Genomic DNA, 27797 nt, shown 5'->3' with positions numbered 1-27797 from the left:
CAATAAACAGCTAAATGACTTTAAAAAGCCCACAGATACCATCTCCTAACAACTACACTTCATCTGCTTAGCAAAGTCACTGCCTTTAGGCCTTTCTTTCCTCAGTCCTAAACCTCGCACTTTTGGAAACATGCTACTTCTTAGGTGCCCCAGATATTGTGCTCACTCTCCTCTGGCAGAAATTCAAAGTTGAAGCTTTGTTCTCCTTCTTGCCTCTTATCCTAAGACTTGTTTTGTAAATATAAACTATTAGCTCTAATCATATACAGACCTTCATAAATAATCTACACTCAAGTCCTGTACTTTTTTTTTGAGACAGGGTCTCACTCTAACATCCTGGTTGGAATGTAATGGCACAATCACAGCTCACTGCAGCCTTGACCTCCTAGGCTGAAGTGATCCTCCCACCTCAGCCTCCCGAGTAGCTGGGACTACAGGCATGTACCACCATGCCAGGCTAATTTTTTTGTAGAGACAAGGTTTTGCCATGTTGCCCAGTCTGGCCTCAAACTCCTAAGGTCAAGGTATCTGTTTGCCTCAGCCTCCCAAAGTGTTAGGATTACACACCTGAGTCACTGTGCCCGGCCCCTGTATTTTCTCATGCTTAAAAGATTGCAATATCTGAAAAGTCCAACAAAATCTTAAGATTCTCATTCTGCACTTAAAACTGTAATTCATTATTCTTCACCCACATTAAAAACTCTGAGAATCCCATTCTTCCCACTTTCTCTGTGCCTTTCTCCAAGCTCTGTCATCCTTTAAAGAAACTCTCCCCTCTGACCCATCCTTTTTCTTCATTTCCTTGTTTGTATGTGTTCCATGGAGTCATCTAAATTGTCCTAAAATGTGTTCTTCTAAGGAGGCAGACTACGACATTATTCAGCATGTCCTAGTCTACCTCCTTAACATCTATCCAACATAAATCATATTCTCCATCCCCATGAACAATTCACTGTTAGTCTCATTCTTTCTTTCTTTCTTTCTTTTTTGGTGGTGGTGAGGGCAGGGGGTGGGTGGGTAGACACACAGAGTCTCGCTTGCTCTGTCACCCAGGCTGGAGTGCAGTGGCATCAGCCTCTGTCTCCCGAGTTCCAGCGATTTTCCTACCTCAGCCTCCCGAGTAGCTGGGATTACAGGTGCGCATCACCATGCCCAGCTAATTTTTAAAAATTTTTAGTAGAGACAGGGTTTCAATGTGTTGGCTAGGCTGGTCTCGAACTCCTGACCTCAAAGGATCCACCCGCCTACCCTCCCAAAGTACTGGGATTATAGGCGTGAGCCACCTTGCCCAGCACAGTCTCGTCATTTCTGCCTCACTGATTTTCCCACGTGCAGCCTCTCACCTTTTAAACGGCCCAACAATGTTGCAGGCTGAAGTTTTTAAAACTCTGCTCTAATTAGGGATCTAGTTAGATCTTCATCCTTTCAGGAAAATAGCCCAGCACTCCCTCAACCATGTGCTGAAACCATCCCAAATACTTGGAGGTTGCTAACTCAGGATTTTATTAACAGATTCAACATGTGCTTTCCCATGTGATGTCTTCTTGATAAAATGTATCACATTTTAAGTCCTTTTCCTTCTTCAAAGTCAGTGTAGAGGTTAAGAGTTTAGATTCTGGCCCTATTATCAGAGTGAGAAACCTTCCTCTATCACTTACTGGTATTGATACATTGGGGGCAAGTACTTTAACATTAATGTGCCTCAGTTTCCTCACCTGCAAGATCAGGATGGTATCTACCTCATAGGGTTATCATAAGCACTTAAAGCAGAAAATAAACAATGAACAGGGTCTGGCAAACAAAAATGGTAATTATTATTATTATGATTCATTCCTCAGAGTCACTTAGTAATCATCTATGACTTCCAAACATTGCTCCCCAGCTTCCTCTTGCTCTGTTCCCACAGCATATACAATGCACACTTCTGCCACAATATTAACAATACCAAAATCCCAGCAGATATTTCGACTGCTGGTATCTATTTCAGATTCCCCTGCAAAAATACAAGTTCCAAGAAGTCAGAGGCACCTAGAAACCCCCTCACTGACGCAGAATCTCAGAGCTTAGGCAGGCTCAGACCTGAGGTATTCCTTATACTCCACCTTCTCCCCCAACCTCAGTGGTGGCCAGCTCTGTGCAGGCCAAAACACTGGTCACTTGATCCCTGACCACCTGAGATTACAAGACTCAAGACCCCAGCTCCTCAAGTATTAGTACTAATAGCACAGTATTATGTATTTTTGTATTAGCAGTAGAACTGATAGATAGCCCATATCTCTGTATAGAAATCACAAGACAAACAGGTTAAGTGAGGAGCTACTAAAATAACATGTGGCAAACAGAACCTTTGTTAAACTTGTTTCCTATCGACATTACTCTCATTCCCTAACCAGGAAGCTTTACCTGCTTAGAATCTTCTTCCATGCCACTTGCTTAGAATCCCTTTTCATCTCACCCTATAGACAAAATCTTACACAGATGCTCCTCATGTTAACAACTGGTTTACCTGGATATAACCCCATCATAAGCTGAGGAACATAATGGAAGTGCGTCATTGTAAAGCTGTAAGTTGGACCATTTTGAGTTCGGAATCATTTGTACTTTAAGGACCAAATATAATAAATAGCAAGAGATATATTATCTTTCGAAGGACAGCTAGAGGAAGAAGGTAATTACCACTAAGGGGATACCAATTATGTACTCTGCAGGGACACTTTTTGTAATCCCACTGAATTCCAAGAGCAAACTTTCTCCATTATATGATAAGAGAAAACCAGGTTCAAAGTTGATTCGACCACCTGGTAAGTAGTAAAACTAGTTCTGCTGATAACAGGGTACCCTGCCTTCATTGCTAGGCCAGTTTACAAAACTTTATTTTGATTCAGAGCATTTATGCTTTGACCTTTACTAGTTTGCTCTACAATATCTGGTGAATTTTGTTTCTTTCCAACAAGCTTTAAAAAAGAAAGAAAAGAAAAGAAAAGACTAAACTCCTTGGAGCCAATGTAGCTCTGCTAGAGATCTGAGCCTCTGTCTAGCAAACTGAAGTGTTTCCTCTATGAAATAATTTCAAAACTCCATTATTTGATGGAATGCTGACAAAGCAACTGATAAGTCAAAAAAAAGCTCAAGGAAATTCTAATTAAGTAAAGATTAAGGTTCAAAAATAATGAGTTACATGGGTCAACTTCCTTGCAAAATACGGTATTTGTAGCCACATAATGCCCTGAGAGGACAAAGGCAGTTTCAAAATGGAGCATATGTGAATTCTAAAACAGAGCAGACACTCAGGCAACAGGGGTATATGTTTGCCTGAGAAACAAAAAGGATAAAGTTACCTTTTTTATATGTCCCATCCACTCCTTTGCCCATCTTATCCTTGCTGCTCACATCACCCTCCATATAAGGGAAGACTCGGGCCTGGTGAGTCCACAAGTAGTCATTAGATCCAAAAAAGAGGACAGGGAACTCTCCCACATCATGTCTCATCTTATCAATATTGGAAGGAACAGCTCGAGGATGGCAGATCTCAGCTGGCCACCACCTGGGAAAGGTGAAAAGGAGAAGGGAAACCTCTAGAAAGCTGCAAAGCATTAGGAAAATAATCTACTCATATAAGAGTAAGGATTAGCAATGTCTGTCTGTCCACATTAAAGTCCATCTTACGGCATTCTTACAACCTAACTAGAACACAAACAATTGTATGTGCTAGAAGTTGGAAAACCCCTGCCCACATTCTTATATAGGCACACACTCCCTTAGACTCAATTATTCAACTTCAAGGACTCTACCTAAAGGAAATAATGATATAGGAACAGACACTTATAACAATAACATTCACTGAAGCATTATAAGAAGGAAAAACTGGAAAAAATATAAATGCTCAACATCAAGAAAATAATAGTATTACCCATGGTATACTATACAAAATAAAATACAATTTGGCCTTTAAAAAGGAAACTTTCAATAATTATGGAAGAACAGCACCAAGAAGTCAAAACACAAACATATACAAACAAAATCAAAGAATGTAAATTACTACACAACCATTTTAGGGAGACAATATGGTATTACCTATTAAAGCTGGAAACCTCTATCTACCTACTTTACTCCAGAGAATGCCCTAGAGAAGGCCCTAAGCATATAAACCAAATATATACTTGTATATAAGTATATACTTATAATCAAGGTCCCAAGTATATAAACCAAGAAAAACTGACCAAATGTTCACAGTCCAAACAGGAAAATGGGTAAGTGAACTAGACATTATGTGACTGTATAAAGGAACAGTGAACTGTGAATGAACCAGCATACTATACTATGATGAATCTCAGGGGCACAAAAGTGAATGAAAAAAGTTGCAGAAAAATATATCAACAATAATTCCTTTACATAAAGGTCTAAAACATACCAAAGAAAACATTAAACTCTCACAGAAGGGCAAAGGAATGAAAAACCTAAAATTTAGTACAGTGATTACCTCTGGGGGTAGGAGAGAATGGAATCAGGGCATGGAACAGACCTCAAAAGTACCAATAGTGTTCTATTTATTTAAGTGGAAGGTACATACACAGGTGTCACTTTTGTTATTCTTTAAAATTATGCATGTTACATCCTTTGTGCTTTCCACATTCAATCAAAATATTTTTAAAAAGAAAAAATGGCTGGGCACAGTGGCATGTATCTGTAGTCCCAGCTACTCAGGAGGCTGAGGCAGCAGGATCGCTTAAGCCCAGAAGTTTGAAGTTGCAGTGAGCAATGATCACACCACTGCACTCCAGCCCGGGTGACAGAGGATACCCTGTCTCAAAACAAACAACCCAAGACACAAAACAGTAATAATCTGTAAAGACAGTTATTTTGGATGGTGGGGGGACATAACTGTGGATTGATACATCTGGGAGTACATATGCTGAAGTGTTAACAATGTACCTGCCTTATGAGATTATTAGTGTGTTTTCATTTAAAAAAAACTTTCCAAAAAATATATAAAAGAAAAAAAAAATTTTCCACAGAGAACACGTATTATTCCTATAATTGCAAATCATAAAGTTAGGTTTCTTTTCCTATAAGGAAAAACATCAATAAGAAGAGGGGAGGAGTACCACGCCTAATTAAGTAGATCATTAGAAAATACGTTAAGCATTGTATCTGAGAGGTCTCAAGAAACAGAGGATAGTAAAAGAAATGAGTGCTATTCTCCAGGATTACCTGTATCGTCCAACTTTTACCCAGACAATCTCCCTGTAGTGTGGCTTTTTGCCTGCCTTACAGTCATTGCAATACCAGTTTCCTTCAGGGATATCAATGTTCAGGCATTCACGATGAAAAGCAGCAGGGCAAGAATCACAGCACAGAAGGCTGCCTCCTGTGGGAATAAAAAAAAGTGGCATTCAGACCACCATACCGCATTTAAGAACCCAGTTAAAATAGCTTTTGCTCAGCTCTTAACCAGCTTAGGGCTTATTAGTTTAACTGGTTATCCAGAAAATCTATGCTGAAGAAGTATTCCCGCTCCAACATTCCTGAACACTGCTCCCCTGAAAGCTTGTTAGATTCACAGCTAATAAACATGAGACCCTATTGGCAAAATTAAGTTAAAGCAATGAAGTCACAAGGAAACCTGTAAAAGTCATGTATGTGTAGATCCATACACACATATATATATTTTTCTTCCTCTTCACTAAAAGACATACTAAATAAAAACATTATCAGTGACACACAATGACCAGAGTATAAACAGCATAAGCTTTATTTAACTCTAGTCAGGTTCAGATTGGAATTCTAGCTCTAGGACTACATGGCTTTGAGAAATTCACTTTCCTTGCTGAGCTACAATTTCCTCAGCGGTAAGGAGTTTTCTCTAATAAACAATAACCACATTTGTTTGAGGACTCACCTAGCTAATAAATCACCTAGTAGCAGCTGACACATAAGTAGTAACTCTATATGGTTAGTTCCTTCCCTCCTTTTAAAATTACTAACTTTTGGGCTGAGCGCAGTGCCTCAGGCCTGTAATCCCAACACTTTGGCAGGTTGCGGCGGGTGGATCACCTGAGGTCAGGAGTTACAGAATACCCCGGCCAACAGGGTGAAACCCCCTATCTACTAAAAAATTAGCCAGGTGTGGTGGCACATGCCTGTATTCCCAGCTACTTGGGAGGCGGAGACACGAGAATTGCTTGAACCTGGGAGGTGGAAGTTTTAGTGAGCCGAGACCGAAACACTGCACTCCAAGCAGGGTGACAGAGCAAGACTCTTGTCTCAAATAAATAAATATATAAAATATAAATACTTTCAAAACACAGTAGTTTCAACAGATAGGCAGGCATTTTATTTTGTTGCCAAAAAGAAATGAGCCACACTGTTGCCAGAAATGAGCATGCTTCAAACATGCTAAACTCAAACATGTAATTCCAAGTTTTACCCTGAAGAGGGGAGTAAAGCCTTAGCAAAGAATATATTTGAGTTAATCTTGTTCTCACTGTGCTTCTTTCACCTCTTAAAATCCTACTATAGAAAAAGGCGGGGGTCTCGGCGACCGGAGGAGTTAGGAGGTGTGGGTGAAGATGGCGGCCGCCGAGGTTGCGAACTGCATCATGGAGGTGTCCTGTGGCCAGGCGGAAAGCAGCGAGAAGCCGGACGTCGAAAGCATAACGTCCAAAGATTACTACTGTGACTCCTACGCCCACTTCAGCAACTCCATGTTTCACAACCATCACCTCTTCAAGGACAAGGTAGTGCTGGATGGGGGCACGGACACAAGCATCCTCTGCATGTTCGCCGCCAAGGCCGTGCCCGCAACGTCATTGGGATCGAGTGGTTCCACTAGCTCTGAATATGCGGTGAAGATTGTCAAAGCCAACAAGTTAGACCACTTGGTGACCATCATCAAGGGGAAGGTGGCGGAGGTAGAGCTCCCGGTGGAAAAGGTGGACATCATCATCAGCAAGTGGATGGGCTAACTGCCTCTTCTAGGAGTCCATGCTCAACACCGTGCTCCACGCCCCGACAAGTGACTGGCGCCCAATAAGCCTCATCTTCCCAGACCGGGCCACACTGTATGTGACGGTCATCGAGGACCGGCAGTACAAAGCCTACAAGATCCACAGGTGGGAGAACGCTTACGGCTTCGATATGTCTTGCATCAAAGATGTGGCCATCAAGGAGCCCCTAGTGGACCTCAAAACAGCTGGTCAACAACGCCTGCCTCATAAAGGAGGTAGACATCTACACCGTCAAGGTGGAAGACCTGACCTTCACCTCCCCATTCTGCCTGCAAGTGAAACAGAATGACTACGTGCAGACCCAGGTGGCCTACTTCAACATCGAGTTTATGCACTGCCACAAGAGGACCGGCTTTTCCATCAGCCCCGAGTCCCTGTACAAGCACTGGAAGCAGATGGTGTTTTACATGGAGGACTACCTGACCTTGAAGACAGGCGAGGAGATCTTCAGCACCATCGGCATGTGGCCCAACGCCAAGAACAACTGGGACCTGGACTTCACCGTCAACCTAAATTTCAAGGGCCATCTGTGCAACCTGTCCTGCTCCACAGACTATAGGATGCGCTGAGGCCCGACTCTCCTACCCTGCACAGGCCCAGGGGCTGAGCGCTCCTAGAGGATTGTGGGGCTCCCCCTTCCTCTCTCTCCCTCCCTCCGGCAGAGGAAGCTTTAGGGGCCTGGGCTGGGGGGATGGGGAGGGCACATCATGACTGTTTTTCATGACTTATGTTTTTATATGGTTGCATTTATGCCAATAAATCTTCAGCTGGGAAAGAACAAAAAAAAATTCCTACTATAAACATACTTCTGTTGGCACTTTATATATAATTTATTCCCATGCTGACTTTTGCTTTTTTTTTTGTTTTAAACAGTCCAGAGATCTTTTATTTTTTTAACACCTATGATGCCATGAATTCATAGGGAATAGGTTCCAGCAGCTTAGGCTCCTTCCAATTGGTTCTCACACTATGCGTCTCTGAGTGGAGCAGGCTAGTGCTTCAGTTGAACCCAGGCAACTTTCTCTTCGGCTTCTTTTTCTCATCATTTTCCTTCACACGTTTCAGGAAGCTATCTTGGCTCTTAGAGTGCTTAATGTGCTCAATATGCACACTGAATCTTTTGCCAAGAATCTTGCCCTTGTTTACAACAATGCCAACAGCATGCTGGGTAACATTGTAGACTCTTTCAGTTTTGCCATGGTAACACTAGTGGGGCATTCCTTTTTGAAAAGTACCCATTCCCTTGATGTCTACAATATCACCTTCCTTACAGATTTGCATATATGCGGCCAAAGGAACAACTCCATGTTTTGTAAAAGGCTGAGAGAACATGTATCAGGTGCCTCTCCTCTTTCCCTTTGTGTTTTGACATTTTGGCGAATTACAGGAAGATGGCAGTTCCGGCCAAAAGGACCTTTACTTACTAATTCTCTTCAACAAGCTCTTAAAATAAGAGTGGAAGTTTTATTTACTTTTGTTGGGGCCAGGGGTGTGTTTCAGATCAGACTCCTACTTCAACTGGAAAAGCTCACCTTTTGTCTGTATTGTATAGTGAAGCTCAAATTCAGAGTAAGATTACATTTGGAAATGTATCTGCTGCTAAAAAACAAGTCTGAAGAACAATTATACAGTCCCAAACTCTATTTAGCTATTTTGGTAATCAAATAATCTAAGAATGGTACACTAACAGTGACATAAATTCAACTAGCCCAGTGGCAGGATACCTTCTGCAACATTCCTATCTATGCTTAGTCACTTGCTGAATTACAACTTGTTTAGTCTGCTTACATAGTCTTAGGAGAAAAATCTTCCTTTCATTAAACTGGCATTCATGATGCACTAGAAATATTTCATGTACAAAAAGGCACTCAAAGAAGGATATAACACTAAAAGAAACCTGGATAAAAGAAAACCCACTGAATAAAGGTCAAAGGTCAGAGCTGAGGGGACGAAGTGGCAAGCACCTCTGTATTTCAGGACACAGCACAATGCAGATTGAAATGAGGAAGAACATGAGGGAAGAAATCAATAGAACTACTCTGGGTAGATAGATGGGAAGCAGGAAGGAGGGTCTATCTAGTGACACTAGAGGTAATGTATAGGAGAAAGCTGAAAAACCACGAAGAGAGAAGAGGGAAACCTGCATGAGCCATTAAAATGAAGATGAAATGAGACACTTGGTGGAAGAGGGAAAGAAAGAGAAAATGCGTTTTAAACATACTGCTAAATTGAAAGGGTCCAATTCCTCACAATTTGAAATTTACCAATTATCCTACTACCCGGGTTAACTACCTTTAAGGGGGAAAAACAGTTGTAAGACTATTTTCTATCCCTGTTCACTAACCGCAGAATAATCTTAGTTTATGGGAGCAGTCCTTGGGCTTTTTGGCCTCAGGCTTTCCTTGAATTTACAGGACCACATTATGCTCTTGAAAATTACAAAGAAACCCAAAGTGTTTTTGTGTATACAGGATATACTACAGGTATTTGCCAGAGATAAATTTAAAACTAAAAAAATTTTAAGTTTCTAAATTCATTTTAAGTATCTAATTCATTTTATTATTTTTAAATTTTTATTTCCTAGTTCCTGCAAACAGATACTAAGAATTACTTCATTAAACATGATTAACATTTTAATAAAAACTATATGTTTCCTCATTTTTGTCACACAGGGTGGAGTGCAGTGGCGTGATCTCAGTTCACTGAAACCTCCACCTGACAGGTTCAAGAGATTCTCCTGCCTCATCCTCCCGAGCCACGCCAATGTTTTTTTTTTTTTTTGTAGAGATGGGTTTTTTTTGCCAGGTTGGCCAGGCTTGTCTGGAACTCCTGGATTCAACTGATCTGCCAGTTCGGCCTCCCAAAGTGCTGGGATTATAGGCGCGAGCCATTGCACCCGACCCATTTTTGCAAATGTTTTATTTTTTTTGAGACAGGGTCTCACTTTGTCACACAGGCTGGAGTGCAGGCACACAATTTCAGCTCACTGCAACCTCCGTCTCCCTGGTTCAAGTGATTCTTCTGCCTTAGCCTCCTGAGTAGCTGGGCCTACAGGCATGCACCACCACGCCCAGCTAATTTTTGTATTTTTAGTAGAGACCGGTTTCGCCATGTTGGCCAGGCTGGTCCTGAACTCCTGGCCTCAAGTGATCCTTCTGCCTCCCAAAGTGCTGGGATTACAGGCATAAGCCACCGTGTACAGCCCATTTTAGCAAATATTTTAAATTGCATTTGTTGCAATATGTTATTTGACACACATGAAGAAAGTATGGCCTCTCAGATATATTGCTGGAAAAGAGTGCTAAAATAACCTGTTCAATAACTATGGATATTCATTCTTTGATACTATACTAAAACTCCATAGTGTAGAGTTTAGTTGCAATGCGGAAACTGAAACTATGTCACTAAACTTAAAACAACTACACTAAAATTCATTAATCTGTCTTCTACTTTGAATGGATCTTTTACACATGCAAGGTTTTTAACATCATGTATTAGCTATATTAAAAATATTGCCTTGTCCCTACTAAAAATACAAAAAATTGGCTGGGCATGGTGGCACACACCTGTAGTCCCAGCTACTCGGGAGGCTGAGGCAGGAGGATTGCTTGAACCTGGGAGGAGGGGGTTGCAGTGAGTTGAGATCACGCCACTGCACTCCAGCCTGAGGACAGAGCCAGACTCCGTCTCAAAAAAAAAAAAAAAGGTTCATTGAGTCATATGTATCTTCGAAATGGCCTATTACAATACTTTTAAAATCACATTTATTAATACTACCATGATCCCATCAGTAAGTACTAAGAAGCTGTCAAGCTGAAGGTAGAAGATAATAGTTTATGAAAATTTTAATTTTCACTTAAAAGCTCAAATTTTATCATTGGCCATTATTTTGCAGTTGTTTTTCTTGAATTGACAGGCTCACAGTTGTTCATTTTCAAGTAAATGTCTGCTACATATCCAAGCATGAATAACCACAGTTTATCAGTAACTCTTACAATTAAAAATGGTGTTCCATGAACAATGTGGATAGTTCAGCTTGAAACTCAGTTGCATGAGTGCTTTAACTCATGATAACCATCAGTATGCAAAGAAACTGCTTTATGTGTACTTCCTACTTCATCACAGAGAATAGGAAAACAATGTTCACTTCATGGACAGGATACAATAAAACTAAGGTTTTTTACTTCAAGAAACTTCTAAGGTGAAACTGCCATGCTTTTACTGCAAGTAGGTGATGATACAGAACGCAATGACTGCTTATTTGTATTGGTTTGGAGGTACTGCCTTGGTTTATACTAAGGTGGCAGCAATTTTACCCATCCACTGACTGTGTACTATCTTTCAGATTTCAACTAAGTGAACAAAGCTTCCAGAATTAACTAAACTCCAGTCTTTGGCTACAGAGACAATATATCGCAAGTAAGGAAAATTCTTCTTTTACAGAATTATTGGCATAAACATACACCTGTTAATACAAATCTCCTTAGTGATGTGAATTCAAAATATGTGAGATAAGTCTCAACCAATTTAGAAAGTTTATTTTGCCAAGGTAAAGAACACGTCCATGACACAACCTCAGGAGATCCTGGCAACATGTGCCCAAGGTGGTGGGGGTACAGCTTGCTTTTATATATTTTAGGGAGATAAGAGACATCAGTATGTGTAACATTGTCATTGGTTCTGGGAGGGGCTTGGGGTTCCAGGTCATAAGTAGGTAAAAAAACAAAAGGTTGCATTCTTTTGAGTCCTTCATCAGCCTTTCACTGAATATACAATTTAATCTGGCTCAGTGAATCTGCATTTTTACATAAACAATAGGGCAGAGAAAGCAATCAGGTATGCATTTGTCTCAGATGAGCATAGGATGACTTTCTGTCCCACACCAGTGAAGATAAGCTATCGGTTTCCATTGCCAGGGTGAAATTCAACAGAACAGAGCAATTCTCCTGTCTCAGCCTCCCAAGCAGCTGGGATTACAGGCTTCCGCCATCACACCTGGCTAATTTTTGTATTTTCAGTAGAGACGGGGTTTCACCATGTTGGCCAGGCTGGTCTCAAACTCCTGACCTCATGTGATCCACCTGCCTCAGCCTCCAAAAGTGCTGGGATTAGAGGTGTGAGCCATGGCGCCTGGCCTGTAGCTGTAATATTGAGGAATAAAATGGGAGGCAGGTTTTCCTGATGTAGTTCCAAGCTTGACTTTTCCCTTGACTTAGTGATTTGGGGCTCCTGGGATTTATTTTCCTTTCACAGTGATAGCTATTTTTTTTGGCTGTTTTTTGTTTTGTTTTGTTTATGAGGTCAGTCTCACTATATTGCCCAGCCTGGTCTTGAATTCCTGGGCTCAAGCAATCCTCCCACCTTGGCCTCCTGAATAGCTGGGACTACAGGCATGCACCACCGTGTTCAGCTTCTTTAGTGATATCTTAAGAAAGAGGAAAGAAAAAGAAGGTATTGTTTTCTTGGAGAAAGTCATCTTGCAGGGAAAGTGGGTAATAACAAAGATAATTTTTAGAAGAAAATCAAACAAAATGAGGCAGGCTGTGGAAAAAGTCAGCCCTACAGAGAATTAAAAATGAGACCAGAAGGCCGGGCGCGGTGGCTCAAGCCTGTAATCCCAGCACTTTGGGAGGCCGAGGCGGGTGGATCACGAGGTCAGGAGATCGAGACCATCCTGGCTAACATGGTGAAACCCCGTCTCTACTAAAAATACAAAAAAACTAGCCGGGCGTGGTGGCGAGCGCCTGTAGTCCCAGCTACTCGGAGGCTGAGGCAGGAGAATGGCGTGAACCTGGGAGGCGGAGCTTGCAGTGAGCCGAGATCGCGCCACGGCACTCCAGCCTGGGTGACACAGCGCGAGACTCCGTCTCAAAAAAAAAAAAAAAAAAAAATGAGACCAGAGACCATTTAAACTTATTTTCTCACTGTGCAAGGGTTTTAATCATATCTTTTCATTTAATTGATGCTATGTGATAAATATGACTGTGTGATAGGGAATAGAGCCTATATTTTATAAACAAGCAAACCAAGACTTAGTAAAGCAATTTGACTAAAGAGACAAGCCAGAATTCAAACTTGGACTTCGAGATTCGAAGTATAATGCTCATTCTATTACATATATTGACTCTTTATAAAATTAGTCCCTCAGAATGTTCAGAGCCAGCCAGGTTTTCAGGAAATTGTATAATTAATAAGTAGATAATAAAAAAATTATTTCCAAGTAACTACTAAATCAACAAAATAAAATCTCAAAATAAAAGAGAAAACTGAAGAACTGGTGCCACCCTCATCACCAGAAAAGATAGTGGAGCAAAGTCCACGAGGAACCTAGAAAAATACCATTACAAAATACCAATACCATTACCACGAACTTAGAAAAGTATCATTTACCTTTGTACTAGATATCCTTCTAGTACAAAGGCAAATGATGCCTCAAAGCAGAGAAATGAGTACCTGTGGGCTCACAAAAGTTCAGACAACCAAGAGAAAAACTGAAATAAGGAATTCAGAACTTTAACCAGTTAACATACTGGTGATGAGTGCTAAAATCTTCCATTTAACTAGCAAAAATCAAGTTGTCAGGGATGATAAGCATAGAAAAGAAAGTATGTGAAAGGTTAACACTAACTCTGTTCTAAAAAACAAATATTTTAAAAATGAATAAAATGGCCGGGCAAACTGGCTTACGCCTGTAATCCTAGCACTTTTGGGAAGCCGAGGAGAATGGATCAACTGAGGTCAGAAGTTAGAGACCAGCCTGGCCAACATGGTGAAACCCCAACTCCACCAAAAAAAAAAAAAAAAAATTGTGGGGCACAATGTTGGGCGCCTGTAATCCCAGCTACTCAGGAGGCTGAGGCAGGAGAATTGCTTGAACCAGTGGGGGCAGGGTGGGGAGCAGCGTGGGGGCAGGGGTTGCAGTGAGAAGAGATTGCACCACTTCACTCCAGCCTGGGCAAAAGAGCGAAGAATAAAATATACAGAAAATTTATCTTTCTTCTACGTGATCTTTTAAGAACTAATATTCTTTACAATGAGAAAATATATAACTAAAGTTCACAAATCCCTTCACTTTTTCCATCACGTTCACTCTTTTTCTATTAATTTGCATAAAATTGCTTGTTAAAACACAATTACATGATAATACTATTTTCAAGAATTGTTTCTATCTAGGTATCTGACCTATCTGCTGACATGCATGAATGTCTGGAGTAATGCTACTTAATATTAAGCAATGATTTTTTTTTTCTGGTGGTGGAATTAAGTGAGTTTTTGTCTTTACTGCTTCAATTGTTTATCATTTTAACAAAACTCAAGTCATTATTCAAAATAAGAAAAATAAAACTTCTCCCCATTGGGCAACAAAGCCAAGTTTTAAAAGTTCTGCTGGACAGGCGCAGTTCAGCACTCTGGGAGGCCGAGGCGGGCGGATCACTTGAGGTCAGGAGTTTGAGATCAGCCTGGCCAACATGGTAAAACCCTGTCTCTACTAAAAATACAAAAAATTCGTCAGGCATGGTGGCGGGCACCTGTAATCCCAGCTACTCAGGAGGCTGAGGCAGGAGAATTGCTTGAATGTGGGAGGTGGAGGTTGCAGTGAGCTGAGATTGTGCCACAGCACTCCAGCTTGGGCAACAGAGTGAAATGCTGTCTCAAAAAAATAAAAAAACAAGTTCTGCTATATAATCATTAATTTGGGACATCATTTCCTTAATGGCAGATGAATAGTATCATTTCTAATATTGTTTCCAGTGGCAATATGATGAAAAGTATTTTTGTTCCAATTAAAACATTGATTTAATCCCTTTTTAGACTACAAATAGAGGAAGAAGTGATTTCTTACCTTCTGAGCACACAAAGCACCAGCTAACATTAACATGCTCATGATTTCGGCAGCCTCGCCTAGGGGTAAAGTGATTAGGGCAGATGATACTATTAGATGCAAGGATCTTTGACCCAGCAGCCAGGCAAAAGTCATTGGCGTGGTATGCCACAGGACAGCGGACACAGCGCATCAATCGACCTAAAGCAGGAAAATCAGGGACGAGCAAAAGAAAAACAAAAATATTAAATATAAAAAGAATGTGAGTTATTCAAGTCTATTTGTTAGCATTGAAAAAATGTCATAAATAGAAGGAATGACCACTAAGATGATGGATCTTAAACATTTGATCCATCAAGAAAACTCAGATGGGAGCTATGTGATAAGTCTCCAAAAGGAACCAAATCCCATAACTGTCAGTGAGCCTGCTTCAACAAGGGAAAGCCCAACTCAAACCACTGTCCTGACAGCTAGGAAATCAGCCCCAGAATAAACAGGGAGAGGGGAGAGAACAATAATGCTTGCCTGGAACTCTGTGATTCTTAAAGCCTTTCAAGTGAACGAACCTCTCTACCATCTCCAGAGGAAATACATCTCCTCAAATACTTCATCTATTATAAACCATCACCGAACCACCACCAAAACCTCTAATGCAATCTGTAACAACAATTAAAAATAAGAAAGTAGCCAATAGTTAAACTGCAACTCTTTTCATTTTTCTTTGTATTAATAAAGACATGGGGTTTCCCTGTGTTGCCAAGGCTGGACGCGACCTCAAAGTCTGTGTGCTCAAACAGTCCTCCCACTTCCTGCTTTACCTTCCCAAGAAGCTGGAACTACAGGTGTACACCATCATATTCATCGAAACTGCAATTTTGATCCAACAAGTTAAATTACTTATGAGACCCATAAGGCCAGGAAATAATCCTAAAAAAAGTACTGACAGTCTGATTAAAAGAAACATCAACACTGCTAAATTTTGCTTCCTTAATCCTCTATAGAAAAAGTTAAGGCTCTTTTGGCACACATGAATTTACCAGCAGAGATACGGTATTGGGTTTTTCCAGGCGCGGTGGCTCACACCTGTAATCCCAGCACTTTGGAAGGCCAAGTCAGGCAGATCACCTGAGGTCAGGGGTTCCAGAACAGTCTGGACAACATGGCGAAACCCCGTCTATACTAAAATTATAAAAAGTAGCAGGGAGTGGTGGCAAGCACCTGTAATCCAAGCTACTCCAGGGGCTGAGGCATGAGAATCTCTTGAACCTCTGGGAGGTGGACATTGCAGTGAGTTGAGATCACACTGGGCAACAGAGCGAGACTTCCTGTTTTAAAACAAAACAAAACAAAAACACGCTGGGCGAGGTGGCTCATGCCTATAATCCCAGCACTTTGGGAGGCCGAGGCAGGCGGATTACCTGAGGTCAGGAGTTCGAGACCAGACTGACGAATATGATGAAACCCTGTCTCTACTAAAAATACAAAAATTAGCTGGGCATGGTGGCATGTTCCTGTAATCCCAGCTAGTCAGGAGGCTGAGACAGGAGAATCATTTGAACCCGGGAGGTGAGGTTGCAGTGAGCCAAGATCGTGCCATTGCACTCCACGTTGGGCAACAAAAGTGAAATTCCATCTCAAAAAAAACAAACAACAACAGCAACAAAAACAAACACCTTATCTTACCAAAGAGAACACATTTCAAAACTCAAGTTTACCTATATGCACAGACAGTTTTGGAAAACTCAGGTTTCACCTTAACTATGAAGCAGAAGAAATTTCTAGGACAAGAGTTTTCATTAAAAAAAAAAAAAATGAACCCCCAATCCTGCCTTGACATGCATTTCTGAATGATATCACATATAGAAACCAGAGATATAAAAATGGCCCAAGGGGGTCGGGCGTGGTGGCTCACGCCTGTAATGCCAGCACTTTGGGAGGCTGAGGTGGGTGGATCACGAGATCAGGAGATCGAGACCGGGCGAGAGAGCAAGACTCCGTCTCAAAAAAAAAAAAAAAGCCCAGGGGAAGACTACACTCTGGTTTTCTAATCAATTAGGGAGAAGAGGACGTGCAGCTGAACACTTTCTCAAACTACATTTCATATGAAATCCAAATATTCAATACCCTACCACATAACCACATTGTGTTCTGTGGAGCCCTGGCACTGCCTGGCTGCCGAACTAGTTCATTATGTCCCTCTTCTCTCCCAAATACAATGTTGGTAATCTCTCTGATAAAACCTAGAGAGACACCATAAAGTGACATGATGGATTGCATTTGAAAATATCTGTTGCCGGCCAGGTGCGGTGGCTCACGCCTGTAATCCCAGCACTTTGGGAGGCCGAGGCGGGTGGATCACGAGGTCAGGAGATCTAGACCATCCTAGCTAACACGGTGAAACCCTGTCTCTACTAAAAATACAAAAATTTAGCCAGGCATGGTGGTGGGCACCTGTAGTCCCAGCTACTCAGGAGGCTGAGGCAGGAGAATGGCGTGAACCCAGGAGGTGGAGCTTGCAGTGAGTTGAGATCACGCCACTGCACTCCAGCCTGGGCAACAGAGCGAGACTCCGTCTCAAAAAGGAAAAAAAAAAAAAAAAAGAAAGAAAAAGAAAATATCTGTTGCCAATGAAACTGAGGTTTTACAGTTAGAGTGGTCCACATGAGAAATCCATACCTTTAGATGCAGAAACATTGGCTGGATTAGCAGCATGACAGGTTATACAGATGTGGAGGGAGCACCGGAAGCCCTTGTTCTGCATAACAGTGGGTGGGTACTTCTGGACACACTCTTCATGGTAAAACTTTCCACACAAGGGTAGAAGGCACCTTTTAACATCTTCCCCACTCTGCTTACATACAAAACAGGTATGGATTCCTGAGAAACCAAAAGAAGATAAATTAATAAGAATTCAAGAATCTACCAAATGCTAAACCATTAGCTGAAAAGTTTGTAAGAAATTTTATAATGGACTGATAGGGCTGACATCATCTGACCCCACTGTAACAATCTTAGTATTATTATAAATGAACTATCTGATAATACACACTCCCTGATGTGATACAACAGATAGTACATGTTGTCTACAGAAAATGTTTGCCGCTGGCACCCCCGCCAAAAAAAGAAAAAACTCAAACCTAATCCAGCCCCTGGACTAACTACAAGTTTACAGGAAATATGGATGACAGAGGAACAAGTTAAGGGGATACCTCCCAGGAGGCAACCAACAAAATTTAAGTTGGGCTGGGCGAGGAGGCTCATGCCTATAATCCCAGCACTCTGGGAGGCCGTGGTGAGTGGCTGGCTTGATTCCAGGAGGTCAAGACCAGCCCAGGCAACATGGCGAAACTCCATCTCTACTAACATACAAAAATTAGCTGGGCGTGGTGGTGCATGCCCGTGGTCCCAGCTACTTAAGAGGCTGACACAGGAGGATCACTTGAACCTGGAAAATGGAGATTGACTGAGCTGAGATCACACCAGTAGACTCCAGCCTGGGTGACAGAGCGAGACCCTACCTCAAAAAAAAAAAAAAAAAAAGGTTTGGGGGCAGTATTGTTATAGATAAGTAGAAACTAAAGAGATGTATAGGCTGGGCGCGGTGGCTCACGCCTGTAATCCCAGCACTTTGGGAGGCCGAGGCGGGCGGATCACGAGGTCAGGAGATTGAGACCATCCTGGCTAACACAGTGAAACCCCGTCTCTACTAAAAATGCAAAAAATTAGCCGGGCGTGGCAGCGGGCGCCTGTAGTCCCAGCTACTTGGGAGGCTGAGGCAGGAGAATGGTATGAACCCAGGAGGCGAAGCTTGCAGTGAGCCGAGATCGTGCCACTGCACTCCAGCCTGGGCGACTGAGTAAGACTCCGTCTCAAAAAAAAAAAAAAAAAAAAAAAAAGAGATGTATAAAAAAGTTTACACTACAGGAAATCACCCGACATACAATGCTGGTAATCTCCCTAAGAAAACCTACAGAGAAGCTTTTGGCCTCTCTCTGGATCTAGATCTTGATTCAAAACATAATAAAAAGACATCCCTGAGACAAATGAGAAAATTTGAAAATGAACTGGCTGGTAGATGATACAAATAAGTTATCATATATTCTTGCTATACATTAGATGTTGTATCTGTTAGAAACCCTTTGAAATATATGGAGAAAATGAGACAGAAGTTGATAACTACTGAAATTAACTGAATACATGGAGATTCTTTACATTGTTCTACCCTGGTGTATGTCTTAAGATTTTTGTAATAAAAAGTCAAAACCAGGCTAGAAGTTCAAGACTAGCCTGGGGAACATAGTGAGACACCTTCTCTACTAGAAATACAAAACAATTAGCTGAGTGTGGTGGCAGGTGCCTATAATCCCAACTACCACAGAGGCTGAGACACGAAATCTCTTGAAACTGGGAGGTGGAGGTTGCAGTGAGCTGAGATCGCACCACCGTACTCCAGCCTGGGCCACAGAAGGAGACTCTGTCTCAGAAAAAAATAAAATAAAATAAAATAATAAAAACATAAAACACAGACCTCTCTCTCTCTGTAAGATGCAGTGCAACATAAGAAAAAGAGCCTAAGCTTGACAGGCAAACAGACCTCAACATGAATCCTCCTGCAGGCAATTGCTGGAAATGGAAGCTCATTCAAATCACCCATTTTATCTATAAACACTGAGAACATCCAGCAAATAAATATTTTAAGAAATATTAAACAGGCAAAACCCTACCTGATGCTGAATAACTGGTAGCTTTTTTTTTTTTTTTTTTGGTGACTCAATCTCCCTCTGTCGCCCAGGATGGAGTGCAGTGGCATGATGTCAGCTCACTGCAACCTCCACCTCCTGGGATCAAGTGATTCTTGTGCCTCAGCCTCCCAAGTACATGAGATTACAGGCACGCACGACCATGACTGGCTAATTTTTGTATTTTTAGTAGAGACGAGGTTTCGCCACGTTGGCCAGGTTGGTCTCAAACTTCTGACTTTAAATAATCCACCCACCTTAGCCTCCCAAAGTGCTGGGATTACAGGAGTGGTAGCTATTATTAAACCTGAGCAATCTAAACAATGATGTGATCACCCTATTGCAGGAAAATAGGGTAAGCCAAGAGCACTAATAAATGACTCCCATTTCTTACACTGTACCTAAACTGGTAAAACTTCCTACTCTCAAAGATAATAACTTTCCTAGGAAAAAAGGGAAACAAAACCACAAATTTAAAAAACCAAAAATAAAAAAATTATATCTTCTCTATACCTCATGTCATATGCAAAAATTAATACAAAATAGATCATAGACCTAATAGTGAAATGTAAAACTAAAAAATTCTATGAAGAAAACATAGAACTAAAAATCTTTGTGACACTGGCCGGGCACAGCGGCTCACACCTGTAATCCCAGCACTTTGGGAGTTTGGGAGGCCAAGGTGGGTGGATTATCTGAGATCAGGAGTTTGAGAACAGCCTGGCCAACATGGTGAAACCTTGTCTCTATTAAAAATGCAAAAATTAGCTGGGCATGGTGGCACATGCCTGGTATCCTGGCTACTAGGGAGACTGAGGCACAAGAATCACTTGAACCTGGGAGGTGGAGGTGGCAGTGAGTGACATCGTGCCACTGTACTCCGGCCTGGGTGACAGAGTGAGACTCTGTCGCAGATTAAAAAGAAAAAACAAAACAAAACAAAAAAAACTTTGTGACACTGGGTTAAGCAAAACTTCTTAGCTATGACAGCAAATCACAGTCCATAAAAAGAACAAATTGATAAACTGGATTTAATAAAAATTAAGAACTATTAATCTTACAAACACATCATTAAGAAAATGAAAAAGTTGGCCAGGCGCAGTGGCATGTAATCCCAACACTTTGGGAGGCCAAGGCAAGTGGACCGCCTGAGGTTGGGAGTTTGAGACCAGCCTGACCAACAGGAGAAACCCCGTCTCTACTAAAAACACAAAAATTAGCTGGGTGTGGTGGCACATGCCTGTAATCCCAGCTACTCGGGAGGCTGAGGCAGGAGAATTGCTTGAACCCAGGAGGAGGAGATTGTAGTGAGCCGAGATTGTGCCATTGCACTCCAACCCGGGCGACAGTATGAGACTCCATCTCAAGAGAAAAAAAGAAAAAAGAAAATGGGGCCAGGAATTGTGTGTTAATGTTACACCTATAATCCCAACACTTTCATAGGCTGAACAAGGAGGACTGCTTAATCCCAGGAGTTCAAAACCAGCCCGGTAATGATGTAATAAAACCCTGTCTTTAAAAAAAAATTTAAAAATTTGCCAGGCATGTGGCAGGCACCTGTAGTCCCAGCTACTAAGGAGGCTGAGCCAGAAGGATTGCTGGAGCCTGGAAGGTTGAGGCTGCAGTGAGCCAGAATCATAGCACTGTACTCCAGCCTAGGCGACACAGAGAGACCCTGTCTCAAGGAAAAAAAAGAAAAATGGGAGGGGGAGGGAAGGGGCAGGGAGGGTACAAAGTGTTCAAAAACTTGAATGTTCTCAGCAGCTTTATTTATAATAACCAAAACAGGAAACAATCCAAATGTCTATCAACAGATGAATGGATCAACAACCAAGTAAATCCACACAACAAACTACTACTCAGTGATAAAAAGAAATGAACTACCAATACACACAACCTTACTGAATCTCAAAATAATAATGCGGAGTGATGATTTCACAGGTGCATACATATATACATACCAAAATTTATCAACTCATACACTTGAAATACGTGCAATTTTTTGCACTTCAATTCTGCCTTAATAGAGCTGTTTTACACACTCAAACTGATTTTCCTCTTGACCCTATAATATCCTCCCTTTAGGTACTGTCTTCCTTTCTGCTGAAGTCAAGTTTCTTCAAGAAGTTATATATATGGCTATCCACTCACCCTTCAATCTAGTGTAATGAGACATCCTCTGGCAAAAATTGAGGCATTTTCTCACTGCCACATACAAAATCCTCTCTTCAATCCAGAACCTCCTTAGTGTCTTTGCTACATCTGCCCCTACAGGTAACACCTGACTCCTGTGGCTTCAGAGATATTGACTAGCTCCTCCTCTCCTTCCAATAACTGGTTATAAGAGCATATATGCCCAGGCAGTGTCACTGACCATTATCTTATCCTAATGACACTTTTTCTTTGGGAAGTATGATCCATATGTGCAGCTTCAATGACTTACAGGCATAAGATCTATACCCCAGCCCTGAGTTCTTCACTGTTTACATGCTGTAACATCTACATATCATGCTTAAAAAAAAGAGAGAGAGAGAGAGAGAGAGTGAGAGAACACTTTCCAGCCTGGGCAACATAGTTAAGACCCCCATCTCAATAAAAAATAAAAAAATATTACCCATGCATGGTGGCAAGTGGCTGTAGTCCCAGCTACTTGGGAAGCTGATTGCTTGAGCCCAGGAGCTCAAGACTACAATGAGCTACGATCACGCCACTGCACTCCAACCTGGACAAGACCTCATCTCTTATTTAAAAACAAAAAAAAAAGAACACTTTACTTAGCACAGCTTTATGAAGTGCTTTACCAGCTGGTCTCAGCTGACTATCCCTATTTTCTAATCCAATCTAAGCATTATAACTCACAAATAATCTTTTAACTTTTTTAGTAAATATTTTTATTGATGTATGATGTACACACTGTAAAGTACACACATCCTAAGAGTATAGTTGATGAAGTAAACATGCTCATGTAATCACTATGCAGATTAAGAAATATAAAACATTACCAGTAATCAAGAAGCCCTCATAGTTACTGCCTATGCCTCTTAACTAAAATATCCTAAACTCTAAACATATTGGCTTGTATTCTATATTCCCCAAATGTTTTACACATTTTCATTACTGGACCTTCTGCCCTTCCCCTCCCGACACCAATTTCTCTTTCTCTCTTACAGCTAAACACAGATATCTTCCTCTATGGCATTAGCTCATCTTTGCTTACATTACACTCTGAATGTATCACCAATACAATGCTTTTTGCGCTATATTATGCTACCCATTTATTATTCACTTGGTAGCTTTTCTGAAAGCAGTGACTCCACAGCACCATTTCTATATCTGTAACAACTAGCCCAGTGTTGCCACAAAATAGTGTCTCCAATAAATGTCTTTCCTGAAAAACTTAAAATTCAAACTTTCTTTGGAGGAAGACCATTCGATATCTACTTTACCTGTGCGACATTCATTGCAGATAAATTTTCCTCTTGGCATCTCAGTCAATCCAAGGCACTCCAGGTGGAAAGCCCCGCAGCACTGAGCCTCACATAACAGCAGCTCACCCAATTTTTCACAATTCTGTTAAGAGAAAGAAAACATCTATCTGTTTTTCCACGTTTGAGAATCAAGGGTAAAACCAGTGTCAGTGGGTTAAAGTAAACAAAGGTTAAAAGTGGCAGAAAATGAGGTGAGAAAGAGGCAAGGGCCTGTAGTTGTAGATTTTATTCTAGTTAAAAAGGTGTACCATTGGAGAACTTTACCAAAGGAAAGCTAAAATCAGGTATTCATTTTTAAAAAGAATGTTCTGACTGCTACATGGAAAATGAGTTCGAGTCAAAAGGTCAGAAAAGAGCATAGAGATAAACCAGAAAGCTACTGAATGGTTCAAGCAACTGACACTGGCTAGCTAGACTTGGGCCATAAAGTTCCAAAAGAGCTCCCACCAAGGTCTAAACAGCCCTTTTGGGACACACCTAGAACCATCCCAGAGAGAGATCATTTTTCTGAAATAATCTCAGCTAAGACAGGGCCTCACTTAAGACAGGGGCTTAGGAAATAAAACAATGTAAGATTTATGATTTTTTTTTTTTTTTTTTTGAGACAGAGTCTTGCTCTGTCGCCCACGAGGGAGCACAATGGCGCAATCTTGGCTCACTGCCACCTGTGCTGCCCGGGGTTCAACTGATTCTCCTGCCTCAGCCTCCCGAGTAGCTGGGATTAGAGGCATGCATGCGCTACCACGCCTGGCTAATTTTTGTATTTCTAGTAGAGATGGGGTTTCACCATGTTGGCCAGGCTGGTCTGAAACTCCTGACCTCGTGGTCCACCCACCTTGGCCTCCCAAAGTGCTGGGATTACAGGTGTGAGCCACCGCACCCAGCCCAAATATTTTTTAAAGCCATGTACTACTATGAAAAGCGAACAAGGGGAAAGGTGACTAAGTTTTAGCTTCAAAAACTCATAGAAACAGAATAGGTCTTGATCACTTAAGAATTAAAGCTTAAATAAAAAACTAACTAGGACAGCTTTAGGGAGAAAGGTTAGAAAGGTAGCCTGGAATTGATAGGGGACCCCAGGGACTTTATCAACCTATAGTCTGAGCTATCTTCAAACATCTGATTCCCATTATCTACTATTCACATGTAAAAATTGAAAAACAGTATTATATATTATACTTTGCATATTCAGAGCACCAATAACATGTTTTTATATATAGTAAAAAAAATTGACCTTCAGCACTTAAATAGGAAAACGTTAATTACAATGTGAATAAGAAACAAAAGTTTCGCATTAACTAAATGTTATAGACTAATTTTCAACTGGGATAACCATGTAATTTATCTTTCAAACTGGGACACTTGAGAGTGAAAGGAAGAGCTATTAATAAATTATGACAGCACAAGGGACCTACACAAAGACTGATCCAGACAAGCCAGGACCATAGGGTCACCTTACCTTTAATCTTTTCATTAAATGATCTTTGTAAAATGTGTTTACACTCTGACTTGTCTCACTAAGTAAATAATGAGCGTAACTGTTTTTGAGGATTAACACTGTTGTTTGGGATCTGGTCCAAGTATGTAATAGTGAAGATAATAGGCAAAGAAACTGGATTGAAATTATATTGGCGGCCGGGCGCGGTGGCTCAAGCCTGTAATCCCAGCACTTTGGGAGGCCGAGATGGGCGGATCACAAGGTCAGGAGATCGAGACCATACTGGCTAACCCAGTGAAACCCCGTCTCTACTAAAAAATACAAAAAACTAGCTGGGCGTGATGGCGGCGCCGGTAGTCCCAGCTGCTCGGGAGGCTGAGGCAGGAGAATGGCGTAAACCCGGGAGGCGGAGCTTGCAGTGAGCTGAGATCCGGCCACTGCACTCCAGCCTGGGCGACAGAGACTCCGTCTCAAAAAAAAAAAAAAAGAAATTATATTGGCAACAATAACATTTTCTGGCCTGAGTTTACTTTTTTAGAGATCTCAACTTATTTATCTATTGCTATTTATTATTTGTGAGATAGGGTCTCTCTCAGTCACCCAGATGGGAGTGCACTGGCATAACCATGGCTCACTAAAGCCTCTACCTCCCTGGCTTCAGGTGATCCAATGACCTCAGCCTCCCCAGCAAGGGAAATACAGGCACACACTGTCACGCCTGGCTAATTTTTGTATTTTTGGCAGAGACAGGGTTTTACCATGTTGCCCAGGCTGGTCTCAAATTCCTGGGCTCAAATGATCCACCCACATCAGCCTTCCAAAGTGCTGAGATTAGTGCTGTGCTCGGCCTATGGTTTCAGTTTAAAAAAGAAGAACTGGCCGGGGCGGTAGCTCACACCTGTAATCCCAGCACAAGGTCAGGAGATCGAGACCATCCTGGCCAACATGGTGAAACCTCGTCTCTGCTAAAAAATGCAAAAAATTGGCCAGGCATTATGGTGGGCACCTGTAATCCCAGCTACTCAGGAGGTTGAGGCAGGAGAATGGCGTGAACCCAAGAGGCAGAGCTTGCAGTGAGCAGAGATCACGCCACTGCACTCCAGCATGGGCGACGGAGCGAGACTCGGTCTCAAAAATAAGACAAGAAAGAAAGACAGAAAGAAAGAAAGACAGAAAGAAAGACAGAAAGAAAGAAAGACGAAAGAAAGAAAGACAAGAAAGAAAGAAAGAAAGAAAGAAAGAAAGAAAGAAAGAAAGAAAGAAAGAAAGAAAGAAAGAAAGAGAAAGAAAGAAAGAACTAATATCCTCAAGTTTTTGTTTACTTAAAAGAAAAGTCTGTAATCTTGACCTCTTGGGCTACAGGTATGAGCCACTGCAGCTGGCTAATTTTTTTAAAAAGACAAATTTTTTTTCAATAGAGACAGAGGTCTCACTGTATTGCCCAGGCTGGTCTAGAACTCCTGGCCTCAAGCAATCCTGCTGCCTCGGCTTCCAAAAGCACTGTGATTATAGGTGTGAGCCACTGCACATCGCCTGTCTTCAAGTTTTTATACACCAAATTTTAAGAATTACATAGGTAAATCAAGACCATTAAAAAAAAATACTCAAATGGTCACTGACTCTACTCACAAAGACTAAAAGTCTCTTTAACAATAAAGTGGAATCCCCTATCTCACAGAGAGGCAATCCAACACAATGGTGAAGACTCTAAACCAACCAAGTCCAACAGAGCTTAAAGGTTAGAAAAAAGGAGAGGGAGATTCTAAATCCAGACTGCTGAGGTTTAAATCCAGGGTTCTCTGATGAATATAAGCAAGTTATTTATCCTCTCTGTAATTTAGTTTCCTCATCTGCAAAATGGGGATAATCACAGAACTCTACTTATGAGATTATTAGGATGACTAAATAATGTAATATTTACAAAGTGCTTGGAACAATACTTCATACACAGTAAATACTGTATAAATATTTATTAATTAAATAAAACAATATAGGTGGTAGGCTTTCTAAAGTCACCACATTAAAGGAAAAATATCTCAAAGCTAAAATTACCCTTGAAAAGTTCCTTACAAACCCAAAGATTCTGACACCATGAGAAGTACTGGAGAATTATATTTGAATAAGCAACCAGAGATTCGCATATTCCATCTCAGACTTGTTTCACGGCATATATTCCTTCATGGGCCTTAAGGGCAGGTGATTCGCCAACACTAAACTATTTCTCCAAGTATCTTTCTTTGTGGGGAGAAAAAAGGGTCAAATCCTTAAAGAAAGTGACTCCACTGGGATCATCCAAAAGTATTGTTATTCTACCAAGAAACCACCACAAAGAGATGGAGTGGGTTTCCCTTTAAAGATGAACATGCAGGCCGGGCGCGGTGGCTCACGCCTGTAATCCCAGCACTTTGGGAGGCCGAGGCGGGCGGATCACAAGGTCAGAAGATCGAGACCATGGTGAAACCCCGTCTCTACTAAAAATAGAAAAAATTAGCCGGGCGCAGTGGCTAGCGCCTGTAGTCCCAGCTACTCGGGAGGCTGAGGCAGGAGAATGGCGTGAACCCGGGAGGCGGAGCTTGCAGTGAGCCGAGATTGCGCCACTGCACTCCAGCCTGGGCGAGAGAGCAAGCCTCCGTCTCAAAAAAAAAAAAAAAAAAAAAAAAAACAAAAACAAAAAAAAAAGATGAACATGCAATGAATACACAAGTTGGCAAACATTTCTCTACCTGACAAACATTCTCCTTGAGTGCAGCTCCTCCACCGCGTTCACCCTGCATTTTTTTAGAGGCAGGCATCCCAGAATCGTGTTCCACACCTTCCTCAACAGTCTCCTTGGGGCTTGCGGCCGTCCTGTGAGGCATTAGTTCTCCCTTGCAAAGAAAAAATAATGTCCCACATCTGTATTATTGATGTCTCTTCCATTTGACCCCCTCCCTCTGGGCTGCTATTTGTCTAGCCATTAAGCACTTACAGATGTTCAGCCAATCACTCGGGCGGACTGCATGCAATGTTAGTTCTAACCCTGCTGTGATTGGGCGGGTAGTGGGCGCCTCATGCCCTGCCACTAACTGCTCTGAGGCTGTTTGTTCCACTGGAACTTTCTGAGCTGTTCCATTTTAAGGTTTCACTAAGGGAGAGAAAACATTCTTAAGTTTATTTGATTACTTATTTGTCCTTCCAAGATCAGTGTTTCCTAAATAATGCCCCTCTTGGGCATTCTATTCAAATTGTCCTGGAAAGAAACATTCTGCATCATAACGTGTGATGCTGACCTGACTTCTAACTCTCTTTTAACTTGAGTTGGAA

At 41.5% G+C, this 27797-nt stretch overlaps 1 protein-coding gene and 1 pseudogene across 21 annotated transcripts in view; one reads left to right on the top strand and one right to left on the bottom strand.

The window, feature by feature from the left end:
• NSD1 (nuclear receptor binding SET domain protein 1) overlaps positions 1–27797 on the bottom strand; it is a 174034-nt gene that overhangs the window by 26598 nt on the left and 119639 nt on the right. For 19 of the 20 annotated variants that reach the window (XM_021939986.2, XM_021939996.2, XM_021940002.2 and 16 more), the window contains 6 exons: positions 27218–27361; positions 23015–23138; positions 17506–17706; positions 14851–15030; positions 5212–5368; positions 3339–3544 (listed from right to left, as the gene is read on the bottom strand). In XM_021939986.2, coding sequence (XP_021795678.2) covers positions 3339–3544; positions 5212–5368; positions 14851–15030; positions 17506–17706; positions 23015–23138; positions 27218–27361 — 1012 coding nt within the window. The remainder of the gene's footprint in view (positions 1–3338; positions 3545–5211; positions 5369–14850; positions 15031–17505; positions 17707–23014; positions 23139–27217; positions 27362–27797) is intronic. The other variant, XM_021939992.2, reaches the window with a different exon arrangement.
• On the top strand, positions 6570–7773 carry LOC100997928 (annotated as a pseudogene). Its single transcript, XR_161130.5, has one exon. The product of XR_161130.5 is annotated as a protein arginine N-methyltransferase 1 pseudogene (transcript).

This window comes from Papio anubis, chromosome 5 (genome assembly GCF_008728515.1).
Source record: "Papio anubis isolate 15944 chromosome 5, Panubis1.0, whole genome shotgun sequence".
Lineage (NCBI taxonomy): Eukaryota > Metazoa > Chordata > Mammalia > Primates > Cercopithecidae > Papio > Papio anubis.
The sequence above is the reverse complement of the archived record's forward strand: the minus strand, read 5'-3'. Positions and strand labels throughout refer to the sequence as shown.